We start from the raw sequence: 22,906 nt of genomic DNA, 5'->3' as shown, positions 1-22,906 counted from the left end.
AGACATTGATGAGATGATTTATATGGTGCAACCAGAAAACTTTGTGTCAGGAGACCCAAAGAATATGGTTTGCAAATTAAGGAAATCCATCTATGGACTCAAGCAAGCTCCTCGTCAATGGTATCATAAGTTTCAACAAATAGTTATCTCGTTCGGTTTTGAGATGAACATTGTTGATGACTGTGTATATCACAAGTTCAGTGGGAGTAAGTATATTTTTCTGGTTCTGTATGTCGATGACATCTTGCTTGCCACTAATGATATAGGCATGTTGCACGAAACCAAGAGATTTCTATCAAAGAATTTTGAGATGAAAGATCTTGGGGACGCCTCTTTTATATTAGGGATCCAGATACATCGAGATCGCTCTCGGGGTATTCTTGGATTATCACAAAAGAGCTATATCGATAAGGTACTTAAAAGGTTTGGCATGCAAGATTGCAGACCAGGTGACACCCCTGTTGCTAAAATGGAAAAGTGTCAAACAGACACTAGTAGCTTCCTCCACTATGGCAGCAGAATTTATAGCTTGCTATGAGGCATCCAAGGTTGTTGATAGCGGATCGCGTCGCGTCGCGGCGAGGTACCGCTTAGACTATTGCGGCAAAATAGCGACAAATAGCGCACAGTCAAATAGCGGTCAAATATTAATATATTTAAATATTCCAAATAATAAGAAAAATCATATAAAAATCTAAAAATCCTATAAATGCATACATGATGCCTATACATGAAATCGGCGAGAAGGGTCATCGGTCGAATCGGCGCGGTCGCATGCCACAAGAATGATTTGAACTTGGTCCCTGCAGGAAAACCACTCTCAGGACTGCTAGTGGTATAGAAATGAGCATCAACCTTCTTCAGTAGATTATTAACCCCTGAAGGAGTGAGTGGTGCCAGCTCACAAATAGCAAAAGACTGTTAGTTGTCCTTCTTCAACTTTCAAGTCTCTAATATAAAAATGCTCAACAATAAAAAAAATCATTGATTAGTATCATCATCATCATATTAACTACTAGAAAGTTGACCTAAAAATAACATATTCAAGTATAGATAAATGACTAAATGAGTAAAGCAAGATAATATCATGAATCATGATAGATAATAACAGTCTATGGATACTAGGCAAGCAATAAAGATCAAACATAGCATTTGTCCCATGGGCAAACCAGAAATTCTGTGCATCTCATGGAGGGCCAAGCCCAACTCCCCTTGCCGTGTCAGAAAATTGTTCGAATCCGGGTTGTAGAGCTCGCACAAAGCGAAGAAATGCTTCGTGCTAACAGGCAAACCAAAAGTGAAGTGACTAAAGTCTGAATTTGAGCAATGACTCATCATCACTCATCATCATCATCATCATCAGCAGTGCCAAGTAGCAAAATCTCATCTCTCAAAGCATCCTCGTCGCTATCATCATCATCAAGTTGGATATCCTCCTCATCTGAGTCCGATTCATCATTTCTTCCCTCCTCTTCGTCCTCCGAATCTACCTCTTCGTTGGCCCTTGAACTAGAAGCCATATTCGCCCTCTTTGTGGTCCTCCTCGGCTGCAAGAACTCATCTGTTCCAGCTGCTTCGGAGATAACTCCTAGTGGAATATCGGTCCCTGGATAATAATCCTCTTCCTCCTCGGAGTTATATCCATCCACCACCCATGCAGAAGCGTGCCGACCGTCTTTAGCAAGTAGGATGTCCCTCTTCTCTCCATCCTTTCTTGTTGTATCCATCTTAGTTCTGATCCTCAAATTGAATTGCACATAGACTAGATCGCTCAATCTCTTGCTATTGAGCCTATTTCTTTTCTTTGTGTGGATCTGTATTCAAACATAAAAATATCATTTCTTTCGAATTATCAATTATCATTTTTTGAATATGAACAATTGCATATGAAAATTAAAACAATGTAGTGAGTGATTACCCCTTCAAAATAACTCCAATTTCTTTCACATCCAGAGGAGCTACCTGTCAATCTCAATATCCGAAGAGCCATCATTTGCATGTAAGGCATGTCTCCACCAAATGTGTCCCACCAATGAGCTGATTCAAGAGAGTAAAGCAAATTAATCAATTGATTGATTTTATATTTTGATTCAATCTCAAAACTACCAAATAAAATAAAATATATATATATATCAAATTTATGTATATAAGTTAATACCTGGATTACGGTCCTCAGCAATTCTCTTGACTACTCTCTGTGCTCTTGGCTTTCCATGGATGAAAGCATCACAATCCCTATACTTCAACAACTCAGTAGAGTAGATAGCATCAACAACAGCCTCATCAATAGTATCTTCATTTCTAAAAAATAGCTCAGCACAATCAAGAACTGCTTGCTTAGCTTCTGCACTCTTCTTAGCCACCTCATCCTCCGCATAATAGAAAAGAGGATTTAGGAACCATGCAGCTAGGTGAAGAGAACTATCAAGCCTATTCTTAGCATGTCTTTCTATAATGGATATGATAGGCATATAGCTCTTCTCGGTCTTCAAAGCAGTCATGATTTCCCTCTTCACTTGATTAAGCTCTCCAATAATAAATCCCATTGAGGGACAAGTATCTGAATCAACCATGCGTAGAAATTTGAAAAGAGGCGTGAAGACCTTCAAGCAACTCCTCACACCTCTCCAGAAGGTTCTCGATATCACCGTAGCATTTGCTGTAAGAGCTTTCTTCTTTGCAGCCCCAACAAATTTCAAACTCGTAAACTCATCCGAGTTAAACATAGCCATCAATGCATCCTTCTTCTCCAATAGACTCCCTAATGTGAGGAATGAGGTGGCAAATCTAGTGGTGCCCGGCCTGACAATATCCTTCCTCCTCGTGCACTTACGCATAAGTGCCAAAGTCCTGGTGTGGCCATAGATAAAAACAGTCAAAGCCCGAGCCTTCTCAATTATATTCTTAAAATTTGTCAATTTTCCAATATCCTGCAACATGAGATTGGTTGTGTGCGCCGCACAAGAAGTCCAAAAGATTCTCGGTCTCTTAATTTTTAGCTTCTCCTTTGCAGCCATATTCGCCGAGTGATTATCAGTGACAACTTGTACAACATAGTCTGCCCCTATCTCCTGGATGCACTGATCAACCCACTTATAAATAAAATCTCCGGTATGAGATTCAGCAGACTTCTCTATCGAGTTGTAGAAAATAACTCCGGCACTAGAATGAATGCACATGTTCATAACACATCTGTGTTTTCGATCAGTCCACGAATCTGTCATCAATGTGCAACCGGTAGTCTCCCAAAGCTTCTTATGTGGCTCCAAACCAACTGAAGTACGTGATACTGCCTTCTTCAACAAAGGCTCCCTCAACTGATACATCGTTGGTCCCACATAACCTGGACCAAACTGACCAATAGCTTCACACATATTGTTGAAAGAAGGAAGCATCAATGCATGAAATGGAATTCCTGATTCATAGGTCCAAAGAGAGACCCATTCGTGGACCAACTCCTTTCTTCTTTTGCGCTCAGCTGCATCAACTGTTGTTTGCTTCATAGTTAAAGATGATGTAGGCTCCTCTGGTAAGAATGTAGCATATCGATGGATAGCTCCAAATTCACGGGGCCTCTTGTTTCCAATCTTAGTGATCTCTTCCGCATTCTCAATTCTAGAATTAGAAATGTCGACATCCTGCCTACGCTCAATCTCAAATCTTATCTTGTCTGACTTCTTACCCTTAGTTTCAGCCATTGCTGCTTTTACTCTCGCAATAATGTCAGGTGTCACTTTCTTGCATGGTTTTGTATTCCCTCGGCTACCAGCTAAGTGCTCTTTCTGACGGGAAATGCCACCGGTGGTTTCATGTCCACACAGAGTGCACTTGATCTTATTCTTCTTTGGCCATTCTGGATAAATTGCCTAATCCCATCCAATATCATCTGAAGGCCGTGGATGTGGGTGTTGAACCGAAGCTTGAGCCTCGGCAGCTACATTTGGTCGGCCCTGGGTGCTACCTGACTCTCGATTTTGAGAACTCATCAATGGATTAGAAGCTGTAGAGGACAATTCCATATAATGGCTGAAATTATACCTATTCAATGAACAAGAACAAAAAACAATATAATTACAAGAAATAAACATCATTGTTGTAAAGGTTCATACAATAAATTAAACATGCTATATTTCTTCATTCATTCAATATAAGTACCAGAAATAAACAAATTACAGTGTGAGATTTCATTTCTTGTATTATTTCTTCAATTTTTTATTCATACAATAAATAAACATGCTATATTTCTTCATTCATTTGATAACTCAATAAGTTATAAATTTATAATGATTTGATTGATTTCAAATGTTGATTATACAGGTTTTCTGGAAGTTAGAAATCTCAAGGACACTGATCTCTCCTTTGCAGCTAATGATTATGAAGATCAAGCCGTTCATCGCATACATATTAATTAGTTGTAAATTTTTTGTATTATCATGAAATAACATTTGTTGTATGAATGAAATTATGAAGAAATTCAAGAAATATAGCTAAGTGCTAGAAGCTATCTTTAGAGAAATGTGAGTGGGCAGAAGAGGCACTGGGATTTCTCAGGTCATACTCATGCAAGACAACTATCTCCTGCAAATCATGCAATCCTATATGATATTTGTGCTATCTATTAGCAATAAAATAAACTCAAACTTTTGAGAAACAGTTTACATCAAAACCACACTAATTGTTTTTTAATTGATAAGCCGTTCACACATATTTTATCCCAAAGCATGCTGCATTATCAATTGTATAGCACAAAAAATATCTAGCAGAGCTATTTCCAAATAACCCACAACAGAGAACAAAATAACCCCACAACAGAGCTAAACAACAGAGAACAGTGTTCATTTAGGAACTCATATTAATAAACAGAAATTGTAGTTCATTGAGAGGGAAGACAGAAATTGGTTAAAAAAAGATGAAATTGGATAAAAAAGAAGGTTTAGAGGAGATTTACACCTTTTCCTCTGTTGCAAAACTAGCCAACAGAGCTGGAGCTTGGAGCGGCAGAAGGAGGCTGGAGCACTGGAGCTGGAGCTTGGAGGGGAGCTGTTCGCTGGAGCTTGGAAGTTGGAGCGGATCTGTTCGCTGGAAACTGGAGCGGCTAGGGTTCGGACTTCGGAGCGGCTAGGGTTCGGAGATGCTTGGAAGCTGGAAAGTTGGAGCGGCTAGGGTTCGGAGCTTGGAAGCTGGAGCTTGGAAGCTGGAGCTTGGAAGTTGGAGCAGCTAGGGTTCGGAGCTGCTTGGAAGACGAAGGAGGCGGCTAGGGTTCGGACTTTGGAGCTGCGGAGAAGACGAAAATTCGTCGTGGCTGATTTTTTTTCCCTTTTAACGAGTCGGGTTCGGGTTCGGGTTCGGGTCGGGTTGGGGGGCGAAAAATTTGACAGCGTTTGATAGCGGGTTTCGGGTTTAGCGGATTTTCGCCGCTTTTGAGCGCTTTCGGCTACTTTTGAGCGCTTTTACGCGCTATTCGAGCGCTTCGCGGTTTTTTCCGCTTAATACAGTCGCGAACCCCCAACGCGTAGCGCTGAAGGGCCGCGATCCGCTATAGCCCCGCTATTTGCCGCGATTTACAACACTGGAGGCATCCAATCAGGGAATATGGCTGCGAAATTTTGTCACGGGACTGCGCATTTTGGAAAATGTTGAAAGACCATTAAAGTTATATTGTGATAATAAATCTGTAGTAATGTATTCCAATAACAATAGAAGCTCAACTAAGTCAAAACATATTGACATTAAGTTCCTGGTTGTGAAAAAAATGGTACAGAGTGGACAGATATCCATAGAGCACATTGGGACAAACTCCATGATAGCTGATCCTCTTACTAAGGGATTGCCACCCAAGGTCTTTCATGAGCATACTGCTCATATGGGTGTGGTATTATTTGAGGATATTATGTTTTAGTGGGAGTTTGTAATTGTGGTGCTTTATGTTTGGTTGTATTGTCTGATCAGAATAAAGTATTCAGTTAAGACACTCTGTTACATTATGTTTGGTTTTGACCTCACTAAGGAGGACCAGTTGAAAATAGACATGTACTGATCACATTGCATGTAATTTTCATGCTGCACATCCATGATTGATCTATGTCGTTTGATTGTATTGGTATATGTGACCATTGATGGGTCGAGTCACGATAAATGTGACGAAGGCCGCTTTGATCCTATATTGATATAGTCAATGGACGAGATTGTTCGGAAATACCATTTCAGTGATAGCAATTTTTGAGCTCATAAGGTTATACACAGTTTAAGGAATCATATGGTGCCCAAGTGGGAGATTGTTGGATTTAATCTAATAAATCTAATTGTGGGCACATATGATTAATCAATGTGTATTGCTATCTTTTAGGATAACCCACTAAAATGATCAATAAAGTTGGATTAATGGGTATTTAAATAAGTCATGGGGTTATATGTGCAGATACCAGGTTGTAATTGTGATTTGTTGAGGGGCCAAATTATAAAAGTACAACATCTATAAATAAGGGGTTATGGTCCCTAATCTAGGGTTACATTCTCTAATTCTCTTCATCCCCATCTTGAGAGAAAATTCGGCTATAGAGAAAACCCTAAGGTTAGAAGATCCAAAACTCATCTCAAGTTTTATCTATGGATTCAGGTATAAGCTTCCGCTCTTTTGATTCTTGTTAATCTCTTCGAATTAATAATGACTTTATGGTTTTAGATCTTAAATTTTTATTAGATCTAACACGCACAACTGAAACTTACCTTATTATAAACGCAAACAAGAACACAATGCAAATTTATATCATAAGCTATAGTTGCAGGTTGTTCGAGCTGTATGTGGTAGCATTCTTTAATATTTCTTAGACACATACCTAACATTGTTCCTACGAGCCCTCATTACAGAAAATAATAGCTGGCCTGGCATAGCGCCAATTGCACATTATCTTGTTATAAGAATGAAAAAATTTCTTTTCTTGGACTTAATTGAAAATTTGGCAAAGCCTAACTGGCTCTAAAGTCTCCGCAAGTTTGTTTATAGGAAATAATTACCTTTAGTGACATTAATTCATCAATATTTAGTTCGTTAATTGAAAAACAAAACCTAGGAGAACTGATCTGGCAATTTGTGCAATAATCCAAACGTTAATCTTCCCTATCATGACTGAAAAACGCTCAATATTTTCTTAAATAACAAAGCAGACAAAATTCTAGACATGTGTTTATCACAAACCTATAAACTTTCACTTGCCAGTATTTACTGGAGACCAATGGTCAAAATATTTCGTGGTCGATCTACTTGAAGAGGAAGCCATAAAAAAATCATTGCGTGTTTAAACGGTTCCTTGTTTTTAAACCCAGCTGTTTACTAGCCTTAACTTTGTAACCCACCCACTTTCCACTACTTTTAACCCAAAATTTAAAAGTTTATAATATAGTATGTTAAAGAAAAATATAACATAACGTATTAGTATAACAAAAACTGGTTACATTACCAGCTTGGTATTTTTTCTTAATCTCTTTTACCACTTTGGTATTTTTTTCTAGCTCTGGTGTTATTTGGTATGTATTTTTTCTTGGTCCGCTGGGTATGTATTTTTTCTTGGTCCGCTGTGCAAATAGACCCAAAAGTTGATTGCCCGTGAAAAAACATGCGCATTGCTGACTTGAAGTATACTAAAGGGTTATTTTGGTGGTTAGAATTAGTTGAAGCATGTGGTCATCTCCCTCTTAATTTCATTCAAAATTAGGGCAAGAAACTAGATTAGGGCTTAAATTAAAGTTTTTCCTTTTCAATTTCACATTCATCTTCTCCAACTTCTTAAATATTCAGCATTTCCCTCTTCAGGTTTAAGCTCAAGCTCAAATTCAAATAAAGGTGGACCTAGTCAAAGACATGGTGGTGAGAGGAAGAAGAAAGAGGGCTTGTTGAGCCCATCACCGTTTCTAGCTTTGGTTCAATCCGCATCTCTTTAAATTTAGACCTTGAACTTGAAAAGAGCATGCTGAATATTTAAGAATTTTGAGAATATGAAAGTGAAATTGAAAGGAAGGAACTTTGATTTAAACCTTAACCTAGTTTCTTGAGCTAATTTAAATGAAATTAAAAGAAGCATGTGATTCTCATGTGCTTTAACTAATCCTAATCACCAGAATAATTACCCTTTTACGCAGCGATTTGTGGGTTTTTTGGCAAGCGGTTAACTTTTGGTTCTATGTGTACAATAGGCTTATAAGGAAAAAAAAATCAAAATTGCATGTTAAGGAAAATTATAGTAGTTTATAAAAAAACCAAAATAGTAAAAGGGGTTAAAAAACTATCTAATAATTTAACCAAGAAGACAAAAGGGGTTTACAATAAAAAATTGCATGTTAAGGAAAATTATAGCAGTTTATAAAAGAATTTGTCAATTTATAATAGAATACAATATGTGAAACAGACGTATAGCAGATATAAGAAAAATTGTAGCAGTTCATAATAAAATATACCATGTTAAAGAAAAGTATGACATATTATAACAAAATATAATAAGTTAAAGAAAAGTATACCTGTTTGTAACCAAATATAGTAGTTGATATATAATATAATTGAACTTTTTTAACCTAGCATATGACTTTTATTTAACACACTATATTTTGTTATATAATATTGTTTCATGTGTTGCGTCTTTCTGTCAGCTGTTATATTTTTAAAATGATGTGAGATAAATTGCTAATTAATGAAGGTTGAAGAGAGAGGGGAGTCAGGGGAATGCAGGGTGATGGGACGCGAGAGGGTGGCGGACGAGGGCTCGAGGGAGTCGGTGATTTGCCATAAACAAAAGGGTGAGGATCGAAAACAGACTCGATGTAGTATTGCACAACTGCAATTAGACTCTTTTTTAACTCTATTCCTCCGGATAAACCCCATAGTATTGGGAACTTTTTGACTATTTTACGAGTCAAATATTTTTTACCAATTAGAGATTTATCCTCACCAAAAGACTTAAAATTCACTGTAGAGATCTACACAAATAAAGCTACAAAAGTCTATTCACAATTGGGTGATAATATAACAATGAATATGTTCTAAATTAACAATAAATAAAACATGGGGTCAACTTGTCAGTTCCCGATTTACTTAAATTATACTTTTCAAATTCGTCGGCCATCATTATTTCATCAGATTCAATACTAACTCACTAGATCCGGGAAACAATTTCAAAATGCTGCATCATCATTTTCTCTGTTTATCCTCCTCTCACTTTAGAACGATTCAACTTCTCGAAGCTGCTATAAATTGAGCCCCCTTCCTTTTCTCTCTTAACTCTATATTGTTTTTAATATTGAGCTCAAAATGGCTGATGAAGCTCCCCCACTAGAGAAGAAAACATCGTCCATTGATGAAGTCATCGAGAGCTGCATCGGCTCTACAGGAGTTTGCCAACTTTCGCAGGTTAAGCGTTCTTTCCTTTCCTTGATATTTCAATCACGGTTACAACAGAACAAATAGTTTGTGTATGTTTTTTTTTAATTCGTTGAAGAATTAGCTTAATTCGTTGGAGGAATTAGTTGTTGCGCGGCGTGCGGAAGCGTGCTCGACAACCAAACGAGTCGGTGAGCGATGAGAGAAGAAAACCAAAACCAAACACGAGTGCAATTCACAAAATAATGACCAAAATCACACACAAACACAGGAATTTACGTGGTTCGGCAATTGCCTGTTGCGCGCAGCGGAAATTTCGGCAGCACTTCGACAGCACAACAAGAGAGTCAGATCGCAATAAGAATTCCCGTCTCACCAAGGAAAGAAGAATCTGAAGCGAATATCTCAACAAAGTGAGATATCGGCTCTTCCTCTCATCAGTTCTAGGACTGACCAGTCGAGGGATCCTAAAAGCTATTACAAATCACACAAATAACGAGACAACCAATTTTTACGTGGTTCGGCAAATTGCCTACGTCCACGGGGCAAGGAGGGAGGAGACCCACTAATAGAGGGAGAGAATACAACTAGGGTTTACAATCACTCACAATCTAAACCCTCACACAAACTCTCAAATCCCTCACAAATATCTCTCTACAAAAGAGGTACACAAATCCCTAAAAAGCCTCTGCTTTTCTTCTCTTTCTCCTGCTGCTTGTTTCTGTTCCGCCGACGCACAAGAAGAAACCAAGTTCCTTTGCCTTTCCCAGCCGAAAACAATTCCCCTTGCACTGTAGCCGCAAAAGACACCAAGCCGGAAAAAACTCCTTTGCACGCCCTCCTGCACACAATCACACAAAACCCTAGGAAGCTATTTATATAGCTTTGAATCAGGGAATCGGGTTCGTGGGCTCTTGTGAAGTCTTCACACGGTTTTGTAAACATGGGTGGGCCCTATGTTCTATCCGCGTTCACATTGCCTACGTTCACGGGGAGAGGATGGGGAGATTTCACTATATGGAGGAGAAATACAACGGGTTACAACTCACAAAATCGCTCAAATATAACCCTAACCAAAGCTCTCAACTCCCTCACAATATCTCCCTCTCAAAGTGCTCAAAACAATGCTAATTCTCTCCTTTTCTCTCCTTAAGAAACCCTAAAAAATGAGGTTCTATTTATAACAAAATACAATCCCAAATAGATTAGGATTCTAAAAACGAGTCTGCCACACTGGTGTGGCACACACCACACCCATGGCAGACAGGGCAGATTCTGCCACACCAGGGTGTGGCAGACACCACACCCATGGCAGACAGGGCAGATTCTGCCACACCCATGGTAGACACCACACCAGGGTGTGGTGGAGTCTGTTTTAGGTTTTTCTTCACATTTTTCACAATTCCTTCGTCGTTTTCACAATTCTCCACCTCGACTAAGTGTTCCCAACACCGAGCCGACACCAACATGAGCATCAGTATGTCGTCTCTCCAAACTCGGCTGCACCAATGTGGTCGCCTACGTACCCCCTCTCCCAAGGGATCAAGTCGCCCGTAGTTCATCCAAATGACCGTCAACGGCCTCAACAATCACGAATATGCAACAAGTTTCGACAATGATCAAACTTGTTACTCGGAACCACTTTAGTGAGCATATCCGCCGGATTATCCTTCGTGTGGACTTTCACAATCTCCACATCGCCATCTTCAAGAACATCTCGAACGAAGTGATAACGAACGTCAATGTGCTTCGTCCTCGCATGAAAAACCTGATTCTTCGCCAAATAGATAGCACTCATGTTATCACAATGAATGATGACGGACCGCTGCGATATACCAAATTCCCCCAAAAGTCCTCGAAGCCAAATAGCCTCCTTCACAGCCTCTGTAACTGTCATATACTCTGCCTCCGTCGTACCCAGCCTCTGTAACTGTCATATACTCTGCCTCCGTCGTAGACAAAGCCACCATAGACTGTAAGGTGCATCTCTAACACACCGGCGCACGGGTCAAAGTAAACACATACCCCGTAGTAGACCGGCGCTTATCCAAATCTCCGGCATAATCCTAATCAACATAGCCAATACATAGCTGCCCACCTGTAGTGTCCCACTCATAAACCAAACCAACATTGAGCGTACCTCGAATGTACCTCAAAATCCATCTCACGACGTCCCAATGACTCACTCCTGGATCGTGCATGTATCTCGAAACCATGCTCACCGCCTGTGACAAATCCGGCCTCGTACATACCATCGCATACATCAAGCTCCCAACCGCACTCGCATATGGAGTCTTCGACATCAACTCTTGATCTTCAACTGACTTCGGTGAAAGACTAGCTGAAAGCTTCAAATGAGCTCCCAATGGTACACTAACTGGCTTTGTATCCATGCTAACATAAAATCGCTGTAGAACCTTCTTCAAATAAGCCACCTGTGTCAAACAAATTCTGCCATTCTTCTTGTCTCTACAGATCTCCATTCCCAAAATGTGTTTGGCCTCACCAAAGTCCTTCATCTCAAACTCATTTGAAAGTTGAACTTTCAACTCATCTATAGCCGACCTGGAAGTTGAGGAAACCAACATGTCATCGACATAAAGTAACAAATAGATGTACGCACCTTCTCTCAACTTGCGAAAATACATGCAAGTATCAAACTGACTCCGAGTGTACGAATGACCAAGCATAAAACCATCAAATTGCTTATACCATTGTCGAGGAGACTGCTTCAAACCGTATAGCGATTTCTTTAACCTGCAAACCAACTTATCTTTCCCTGCAGCTCGGAATCCCAATGGCCAAGTCATATATATTTCTTCATCAATATCACCATGAAGAAATGTCGTCTTCACATCCAACTGATCTAACTCTAATCCATATTGTGCCACCAAAGCTAGCAGAATCCGAATCGAAGAATGCTTCACCACCGGAGAGAAAACCTCATTATAGTCAATACCTTCCTCCTGTGCATAGCCCTTCGCAACCAACCTAGCTTTGAACCTCAATGGAGTGCCCTCAATACCCTCCTTCTTCGTGTATACCCACTTGCACCCAATCGCCTTCCACCCCTTTGGAAGCTCAACAAGCTCTCATGTATCGTTCTTATGAAGAGACCCAATCTCCTCCTGCATAGCTACCTGCCACGAATCAGCCTCTGAACTCTGCTCGGCCTCTCTGAAAGTAGTAGATATCATCTCATCGACACTCTCCACTGGAAGTGCATATGCAACTGTGTCGGCATACCGTGCTGGCACCCGTATGTCTCTCCTCTGTCTCCGAACCACAATAGAATCCTGAACCTGAGCCGTCAGTCCCTGATCCTGCACATGAATACCCGTATATTCCGCATCACCGTCGTGCTCTCCTGGCGTCACCTTAGTCGGCAATCTAATGGATACTGCACCATCTGGACACTGTGGAGCTGCATCAATCTCCACCACCTGCGATATCTCCTTTGTCAGGTCGCTCTCCACTTGATGAGAGCTGAGAAGCTTCAAGATAGAAGCCTCATCGAATATGACATCCCTACTCAGCACAATCTTCTTATCAACTGGATCCCAAAGCTTGTATCCCTTGACATCACGTTTGAATCCTACAAATATGGCCTTCCTAGCTCGAGGTTCCAACTTATCAGTTCTAACATGATAATATGCAGGGCAACTAAATACCTTGAGCTGGTCATAGTCATGTGCTGTCTCTCCCGACCACATCTTCATAGGGGTCTTCCCCTCAATCGTAGATGAAGGCAGTGTATTAATGAGGTGGCTCGTATATGAAAGTGTCTCAGCCTAAAAGATCTTCTCCAAACTACTATGCGCTAATAAACATTGAATCTTCTCTAGCAAAGACTGATTTAACCTCTCTGTCACCCCATTCTGCTGCGGTGTATAACTAACTGTGAAGTGCCTCTCTATGCCCTCGTCTCGACATAGCTGCTAAAAGGGATCTGAAGTATACTCGCCGCCGTTATCGGATCACAACGTCTTGATCTTTCTTTCAGTCTGCAGTTCCAATCTCTTCTTCCACTCCACAAATATATCTAGGACTTCACTCTTCTTTGTCATGGTATAAACCCAACAACGCCTAGAATAGTCATCAACAAACGTGATGAACTAATGTCGACCACCAAGTGATGTAGTCTTGATGAGACCCCAAACATCTGTATGCACGTAGTCCAAGATGCCCCTCGTCCTATGAATGGCCGTCCCGAATTTCACCTTCGTCTTCTTGCCAAGAACACAGTGCTCACAGAATTCCACTTTACCATTCTTGGCTCCCTTCAATAGCCCCTGCTTGCACAAAGCCTACAGTGACTTCTCTCATGTGTGTCCTAACCTGTAATGTCAAAGCCTACTCATGTCCGCCTCTGAAGTAGTCGAAGTAACCTGGCCAATCTCGGTGCTCCCCTTCAGATAGTATAAATTTTGACTGCGGACTCCCTTCATCATCACTAAAGATCCCTTAGTAACCTTCGCTACAGCGTTCTCAAAGGTCACCCTAAATCCCTTAGCCTCCAAAGATCCAACTGAGATAAGATTCTTCTTTAGTTGAGGAACGAATCTCACCTCCTTCAACTCACAGACTACTCCATCGTGCATCCGAATCCTTACAGTACCTATCCCACAAATGTCACAGGCTTGATCATTTTCCATGACGACAACATCCCCGTCGAGTCTCTCAAATGATAAAAACCAATCTCGTCTAGGAGTCACATGATAAGTAGCGCCAGAATCAAGCATTCAATCTGATGTATCCAAATGGTTCACCTCCGGAGTAATCAAAAGAGAAAAGCTCGAATCATCGGAATCATCGTCTTTCGCAACATTCACCTTATTGGCCTTCGGGCCCTTATTCTTGCTATTCTCCTTTTCTTTGACCTTTGGGCAGTCTCTCTTCCAATGTCCTTGCTCCTTGCAGAATGCATATTAGTTCTTTCCAAGCTGGTGACGACCTCTTGACTTTGACCTCCATCTATTTCCACCTTTCTGATATGAGCTTCTACCTCTCGTCGACAAGGCCTCTCTTGAAGTACTAGCGCGGGAAGCCTCCTTATCCTTCCTCCTCAAATCGTAGTTCGTCAATGTGTTAGTCACTTCACTATAAGTGATAGAAGATCTCCCGTTCAGCAAAGTAAGCACGAAGGTATCATAGTCCTCATCCGGTAAGGAACCCAAAAGAATAATAGCCTTGTACTCATCCGTGATCTTCTCATCAACGTTCGCCAAGTCCGACAACAACTTAGTGTAGTTGTTCACATGAGCCGCAAGCGAGGTGCCTCGGGACATCTGGAATCTGAATAACCTACGCAGCAAATGTAACCTGTTCTCAACACTCTTCGTAAAATACTTATTGTTGAGAATTTTCCACATCTTCATCGCAGACGTCACCCCAATCACATCATATTTCAGCTCCTATTCCAAACAGGACCTGATCACCCCACAAGCGTTCCTATTCATCTTTTCCTATACCGCCTCTTCATATTTAGGTAGCCTCACATCGACCATGATGGTCTCCTCCAAATTTTTAGCATTGAGCGTATCCTGTACGTCGCTCATCCACAAACTAAAATTGATTTTGCCGTCATATTTCAATACACTAATCTTAGTGTTCTGAAAACCCACTTGAACTATACCCGTCATCTTGCTGCTTTCACCAACTTCTTCACCCTTAATCACAAACTCCAAATTACAAAGAAAGATTCAAACTTTATAGAATTTAGAAGTTACCCAACTGAACCCTAGATTGAATTCCAAATAGAACTCCTAACCACACGAGGAAAGCGAGATCTTCAACGGTAACTTCAAACCCTAACTCCACCAAAGCCTAGAACTCCAAGAACCAAGCTTCCAACTGAATCTTCCTCCACCTAATCCAAAACCCTAGATCTAAAATCTGAACTTTGATACCACTTTTTGCGCGACGTGCGGAAGCGTGCTCAACAACCGAACGAGTCGGTGAGCGATGAGAGAAGAAAACCAAAACCAAACACGAGTGCAATTCACAAAATAATGACCAAAATCACAAACAAACACAGGAATTTACGTGGTTCGGCAATTGCCTACGTCCACGGGGAGAGGATGGGGATATTTTACTATATGGAGGAGAAATACAACGGGTTACAACTCACAAAATCACTCAAATATAACCCTAACCAAAGCTCTCAACTCCCTCACAATATCTCCCTCTCAAAGTGCTCAAAACAATGCTAATTCTCTCCTTTTCTCTCCTTAAGAAACCCTAAAAAACGAGGTTCTATTTATAACAAAATACAATCCCAAATAGATTAGGATTCTAAAAACTAGTCTGCCACACCCTGGTGTGGCACACACCACACCCATGGCAGATAGGGCAGATTCTGCCACACCAGGGTGTGACAGACACCACACCAGGGTGTGGCAGACAGGGCAGATTCTGCCACACCCATGGCAGACACCACACCAGGGTGTGGTGGAGTCTGTTTTGAGTTTTTCTTCATATTTTTCACAATTCCTTCGTTGTTTTCACATTAGCTTACCTACAACATAAATAAAAATAAGATTAATTGCAGATAGACCCCTTGTACTATCACCCAATTACACATACACCGTTTGCAGTTCTTGCCGCCAACTCCTTTTCTTTGAGGGGGGGGGTTGGCATGGGAGGGGGATTACTGAATTGCCCCATGTTTTGCACATGGTCAGAACCGCCCGATCGCATATGGATGGTTCTGATAAAAACAGTACTCTACTCCAGATAGCTCCCTGAATGAATTTTTTGACTATTTTATACTCAAGAGATATATTTGCCATGTTCTTTTTTCAGGGTAAAGCAATCAAAATAAATTCAGAAGTCTTCAACAGTAGAACCACAAGACTTGTATTCACAATCGGCCAATAATACATGGTTAATTCTATTTGTTTTATTAGTTCAAGTACTAAAATTATTTATTTAATGTTAAATAAACTACTAAATCAAATATAACTGAATAAATATCTGGAATAATTAACAAACTATTAGTTAATAATTCGGTTCATTTCCTCTCCTATTAATCGGAGCAGGCTTTTAATTGCTGCCTAAAGAATATACCAGATACTGTATGCTCAGCGAATTCACAAAATAACCATTAGTAATACAAACTCTTCTCTACAGATTGCACTGTAGTAAAGAATTAATGGGAAGGTTTTGCACATAATTAAACTCACTGAATTTTATCTCATGTAGTCCTCTCACAAAACCTTTGGTTAAACTTTACAATTTTCTCACCTGACCTCCTACCTATAACTGACAATTAAAATGATTTTGATGGCAAAGATCCCCATTTGAGAGGGGTATGTTTTTTTTTTTTGGTCAATGAACGAAAACTTTATTCATCACCAAATGTAGAAATGAATGCGCACATCCAATTACAAGAAGCCTAGAGACTGGTTATATGAATCCAGTCAACACTCATTTACAAATCCTCTATGTAATCTTTCATATGATGTGGTATATTCTCATTTAAAATCTTCGTGTATATACACAACTTCACCGCATGGAATAGCTGATCAGGCCCTCTGGCTTTATGCTGAAAAAGCCTTAGATTTCTCTCTTGCCAAAGCAGATAGACAGATACTGACAGTGCAATTCTTTTCAATTTCTTTTTGAAGCCTTTACCCCTCAAATTCCTATTGTACCAATCAAAAATCTGGTTCCAACTACATGATTGCCAGTTGAACTTCAGCCATTCCATTACTTTCCTCCAAATATATGCAGAATATTGACAATCAAAGAAGATATGCTGACAGGTTTCTACTTGGCCATCTCTCGAGCACAATATGCACTGGTTAGAGCTTAACACACTCATTTTGCATAGCCTCTCTTGTGTGAGTAATCTGGAGAGGGAAGTTAGCCACAGAATAAATGAATGTTTGGGGTAATGCCACCCCCCCAAACAGTCCCTGATCCTTCATACAAAGCAGGCTACTGCTGAAAAGCACCCTGTAGATTGATGAAATGTTGATATTATTATTAACACAGCAGCTATTAATTGCATTCAGGAGATTATCAACACTTCCCATCTTATCCCTTATCATGTTTCTAGCTTTTAGAAGCTGTTTCCACATCCATGAGTCACAATTTTTAGACTGTATCTGCCAGATACTAGTTTGTCTCAGATATGTGCCGTGCACCCACTTAATCCACAGAATATCCTTTTTAAGATGTATCATCCAAAGAAGCTTAGCTGCTGTTGCATAATTCCAGAACTTAGCTGAAAATAAACCCAAGCCACCATGCTTTATGTCCTGACAAACAGAGCTCCAAGATACTAAGTGGATTTTGTGACCCCAAAGGAAACTAGAACACATGCTGTCAATTCTTTCAAGCACCTTAACAGGGAGTATGAAGTTACTTGTCCAGAAAATTTGAATACCCAAGATGACAGATTTTATCATTTGCAATCTCCCAGCATAGGACAAAGTTCTAGTATTTTGCCAGTTTTGAAACTGATCAGATATCTTGTTGATGAGAGGAGAGCAATCAAGACATGAAAGCCTTTTTGAGATAAGTGGCATCCCCAGATATTTAATAGGCAACATCCCCTCTGAAAAATTAAGACAGCTGCATATCTGGTTTTTTAGGCCATCTTCAACTCCACTCATAATGATTGAGCACTTAGAGGGATTAGGATTCAAACCAGAGACCTGACTAAACTCCATTAGGCAGTCCCTCAATCTTGTGATAGAGTACATATCTGCTTTACTAAACAAGAGGAGATCATCCGCAAATATTAAATGTGACAGCTTCAATCTTGAACACTTGGGATGAAATTTAAACAATCTATCATTCTTAAGGGTGTTTAGCTTGCGAGACAAGTATTCCATCCCAATAACAAACAAATATGGAGAAATGGGGTCACCTTGTCTTAACCCTCTAGCTCCTTGAAAGTAGCCATGAAGAACACCATTAATGGATACTGAAAACCTGGGAGTGGAGATGCATTCCATAATCCAGGAGATCATAATATCAGGGAATCCTAATCCTTTCAACATAGCTCTTATAAAACCCCAATTAATGGTATCAAATGCTTTTCTAAGGTCAATATTCAGAACAGCTCTAGGGGAGATGTGCTTTCTACCATAGTGCTTGACTATTTCATGAGCTAGAAGAATATTGCTAGAAATTAATCTACCTTTGACAAAAGAACTCTGAGCTTCACTTACCAAGAATCCCATGACCTTTTGAATTCTGGATGCAATGATTTTTGTGATGATCTTGTAGATACAATTGCAGCATGATATTGGCCTGTAATCTGCAGCATACTGAGGATTAAGGATTTTTGGGATCAATGTGATGGAGGTGGAGTTGATAGAACCAAGCAATTTCCCAGAGCTAAAGAATTCCTCCACAGCTGCATAAAGGTCATCTTTAATAATGTTCCAAGATGCCTTGAAGAAGAGAGCACTGAAACCATCTGGACCAGGACTTTTGTCATTAGACATAGAAAATACTGCTTGTTTAATTTCCTCTCTAGCAACTGGAAGACTGAGCATTTGCCTCTGTTCAGAAGAGAGAAGAGGACCATTTGCTATCACTTCTGGATCAGGGGTTGCAGTAGGAACAGAAGTACCCAGAATCTTTTTGTAATAATTGATGATTTCTGCAATAATTTCAGATCTGTCAGTGATTCTAGACCCATTGTCAGTGTATAGAGTCAGAATTCTGTTAAGGTGCCTTTTCTTCTTCATAATAGAATGAAAGAATCTTGATCCCTTATCTCCTTGCAAGCTCCAGTTAATGTTAGCTTTCTGCTTAAAATAAGAAGATTCACAGTCAATTAATCTGTCATATTTCTTGATGCATTCTTTTTCCTTTGCAATCAAAACTGAGTTGAAAAGATCATCATTTAATTGCTTTTGAATATCTGCTAACTCTTCCTTTGCTCTACATACTTGCTCACTTATATTCATGAAATGATTTTTATTTAGCTCTTTAAGGGCATGTTTAAGCTTTTTGAGCTTAGTATGAAATCTGAACATATTGTAGCCTTCACTGCTTTGATCCCATATAGAATGAACTGTTGAGATAAAATCAGGGTGTTTCACCCACATATTGAAGAACTTAAATGGTCTTTTCCCCTCAGAAATATCATCTTCAATGGTAATTAAAGCTGGAGAGTGGTCAGAGCAATTTGGAATGAGATATTCCACCTGACTTGAGGTGTATGAGTGGATCCAGTCCTCATTCACCAAGCACCTATCCAGTCTAGACCAGATTCTGCTATCAGCTTCCTGTTTGTTACACCAAGTATAGTAACAGCCAGTAGATCTTAAATGCAACAGCTGACCAGCATTAATAAAGTTTTGAAAATCCTCTGTGTCAGATTCTATAACTGGCAAACCTCCAATTTTCTCTTCACAACTTGCTATAGCATTGAAGTCTCCACCAATAATCCATGGACTGTTAACACCTTGCTTTAAGGTAAGTAAATCCCTCCATAGAATTTTCCTGCTGGCCAAATGGTTTGAGGCATATACAATAGTGCATAGACTGAAAAACCTTCCATCTCTGGATTCAATAGTGCATGTAATACATTGTTCTGAGAAAATAACATTTTGAATTGTCAAAATATCATTGTCCCAGAGAATCCATATTCTTCCACTTCCAGCTTCTTGTACATTAGAGACCCATTTCCAGCTTTTGGTAATTTTATTTGCTAGACCTTGCAGTTTTGTTTCAGAGAGCTTAGTTTCCAAAAGAGCTAATAAAGAGAGATTATATTCCTGAATAAAATGCTTGACTATTGTATGTTTAGAGGATTTATTGAATCCCCTAATGTTCCAGATAGCAAGATGCATCAATGAGATTTCCCACCTCTGTCTGCACAGGATGGATCAGAAATTTGCTGCTCTAGGGGAGAGAAGAGAGATGGAAGAGTACCTGAAGTAACTGGTGCAGTAATATTTACTCTCCTTGCTATGTTGTTTCTGTTCACATTTGTAAACCCTGATGCATTTACAGTTGGACTGATCAGTTGAAAGCCAGAAGCTATTGGGGATGAGAATAAGGCATGATCATTCATTTGCATATACTGGTTAGAGATTGGGGTGGTATCCCTTTGACTCAAACCAAAATTACCCCTACAGTCCCGACTTGTCTGTGCAGAATCTTCTTGTGCATGTTTTCCATTCTGTGCATGTTTCTCAACAGATTTTGCTTCCTGATTAGATGAACTAATGGGTGGTATCCCTTTGACTCAAACCAAAATTACCCCTACAGTCCCGACTTGTCTGTGCAGAATCTTCTTGTGCATGTTTTCCATTCTGTGCATGTTTCTCAACAGATTTTGCTTCCTGATTAGATGAACTAATAACATGATCCATAGAACCAGGAAAAGAAGTAATAACATTCTCATGCAATGACACCTTATTAGGCCCAGGGTTAGGTACATGTTCAACATTACCATCAGCAGCTTTATCAGTTTGCCTGTTAACAGGAACCCACATTTTCTTAGTTTTGTTTTTCCTGCACTGTTCAGTATCATGTCCAACCATACAGCATGTAGAACACCACTTAGGCTTAAATTCATAAAAGACTTGTTGCATATAACTTTTTCCATCAGGTCCTTCTATCTTCAAAGAATCTGGCAAAGGCTCTTTAAAAGGGAGTTTCACCTCTATTAAAACTCTAGCATAACTCAACCTCTGTCTAGTAGCCGTGAGCTTATCAGTAGTAATAGGCTTCCCAATTAGGCTAGCAATTTTACTGATTCCAGTTGAGCTCCAGAGATTGAGCTTTAATCTTGGAAATTGGACCCACATTGGATAGGAGAAGTCCTGGAATTTTTCTATATCAGTATCAATACTCCATGGCTTCAACATTAAGGGTCTAGATCAAAAAAACCAAGGCCCTGCCTCTGGAGCTCAACTGGAATCAGTACCTATTGTATTTAGTTGTACACTTAGTGTCATATACTTTCATACTAGAGGTAAGTAAACTTTTTGAATTTTGGATGTATGAGAACATATAGAACTATGCGGGTTTTAAAGTAAATAGTGATAAACATTGGGTTTATAAGCAACAAATTATCTTCATCTTGTCATCTATTCATCAGATTCATTAAAACCAGAATCAGGTTGATGGTCCTTAGTGAGAACATTTTCCTCATTAGTATCAACAGATCTGACTTCTACAGTATTCCTCACATCAGAAATCAATGTAACAGTATCCGAAGTTTTTGAAATCTCAGAAACTGAAGCATTAAGTCTAGACTTTGAAGAAGAACCTTGGATCAGAGGAAAATCTGAAGAAGTTACCTCAAATTCCACCTCTTCGGCCCAGGAAACCCTAGGGGGTTTGTTAGCACCATTTCCAGAGATTTGAGAACTATAGAGATGCCTAGCTTGAACTCCATTAATCTGAGTTGGATGCAGAGATTGTTGCGGATTTATCATGAAATCAGAAGATTTCAGTATTTCATCCAGAGATTTCTTCATCTTTTCTCCCTTTGGACCAGTCGATCCCATAAAACTGGATCCATCATCATCCCCATCCAAACTTGTATCAAATTGATCCTCAGAGTGCAGCGAATTGGGACTAGAAGATCTCAAACCAATATTGAGTAACTTCCTTCCACTCCTCTTCTTCTTCTTGGCCATGGAAATCTAAGCAGGGGCGCAAGTTAGCTGCAAGAATCGCATGCTAACATGCACCGAGACCCGCTCCTTCCTCACTTTCTCAATCAACAATATCAAACCTGCTGAGAGAGAGGGAGGGGTATGTTACCTATAACTAATACATACTTAATTAAATTGAAATTTTTTGTCTCAGAGATATTTAGTAATTTGCCAATAACAAGTAATGGATTAGTGAGAAAATATAAAATACAAGAGGGTTTTGTGAGACACGCCAAAATTCAAGGAGATTTAGCATGATAAAAATGTTCAGGGGTTATGTGCAGAATTACAAATTAACTTCAGGGTTTTCTTTTCCTCCCCCAAAATTAACCCTTTTCCTTTTTCGTGTTTTCCAATAATCTTTACTTCATCACAATTATTTTCGCCAATTACTAAAGGTTGTTCTTCTGAGAGAGAATAAATTCAATTAACTCATATGACTTCCCTTAATAAATTGATTAATTAGGCACATAAATGGGTTGGTAGTAATAAAAAAAAACGATTAATGGTTTTTTTGTGTGTGAAATTTCAGTATCTTAATTAAAATTTCAAACATTTTTGCAGGCAATGCTTGTGGTGGTGGCATGGGTTTTTGACGCACAACAAACCTTCGCCAACGTTTTCACTGATGCAGATCCCTCTTGGCACTGCACCAACGAGAATAACTCATCATGCTCTTCTGCTTAGAGCCCCTGCGGCTTGCCCCAAGGCTCGTGGTCATGGAACGAACCTAAGCACGCATCCGTCATCTCCGAATGGAGCCTTCAATGTTCTCCGCCAATCATAGTTGGTTTGCCTGCGTCTGCGTTCTATTTCGGATGTCTAGTTGGTGGTCTAGTCCTTGCCACTCTAGCCGATTCTCGACTCGGGCGGAAGAAAATGTTGGTCTTTTCTTTTTTCCTTA

At 39.8% G+C, this 22,906-nt stretch overlaps 1 protein-coding gene and 1 pseudogene across 1 annotated transcript; one reads left to right on the top strand and one right to left on the bottom strand.

Annotated features, from left to right (window-relative positions):
• On the bottom strand, positions 2,296-17,694 carry LOC109834783. The gene is made up of 4 exons (XM_020402798.1): positions 17,282-17,694; positions 3,962-4,038; positions 2,364-3,853; positions 2,296-2,301 (listed from the first exon to the last, which is right to left on the bottom strand). Exons 1-4 carry the CDS (start codon positions 17,692-17,694, stop codon positions 2,296-2,298), a joined length of 1,986 nt encoding a protein of 661 aa, XP_020258387.1.
• The window catches only part of LOC109834782, an 11,634-nt pseudogene continuing 6,420 nt past the window's right edge, over positions 17,693-22,906 (top strand).

The sequence above is a fragment of the Asparagus officinalis genome, chromosome 3 (assembly GCF_001876935.1).
Source record: "Asparagus officinalis chromosome 3, Aspof.V1, whole genome shotgun sequence".
NCBI classification, from domain to species: Eukaryota; Viridiplantae; Streptophyta; class Magnoliopsida; order Asparagales; family Asparagaceae; genus Asparagus; species Asparagus officinalis.
This window is presented reverse-complemented; position numbering and strand designations above follow the sequence as displayed.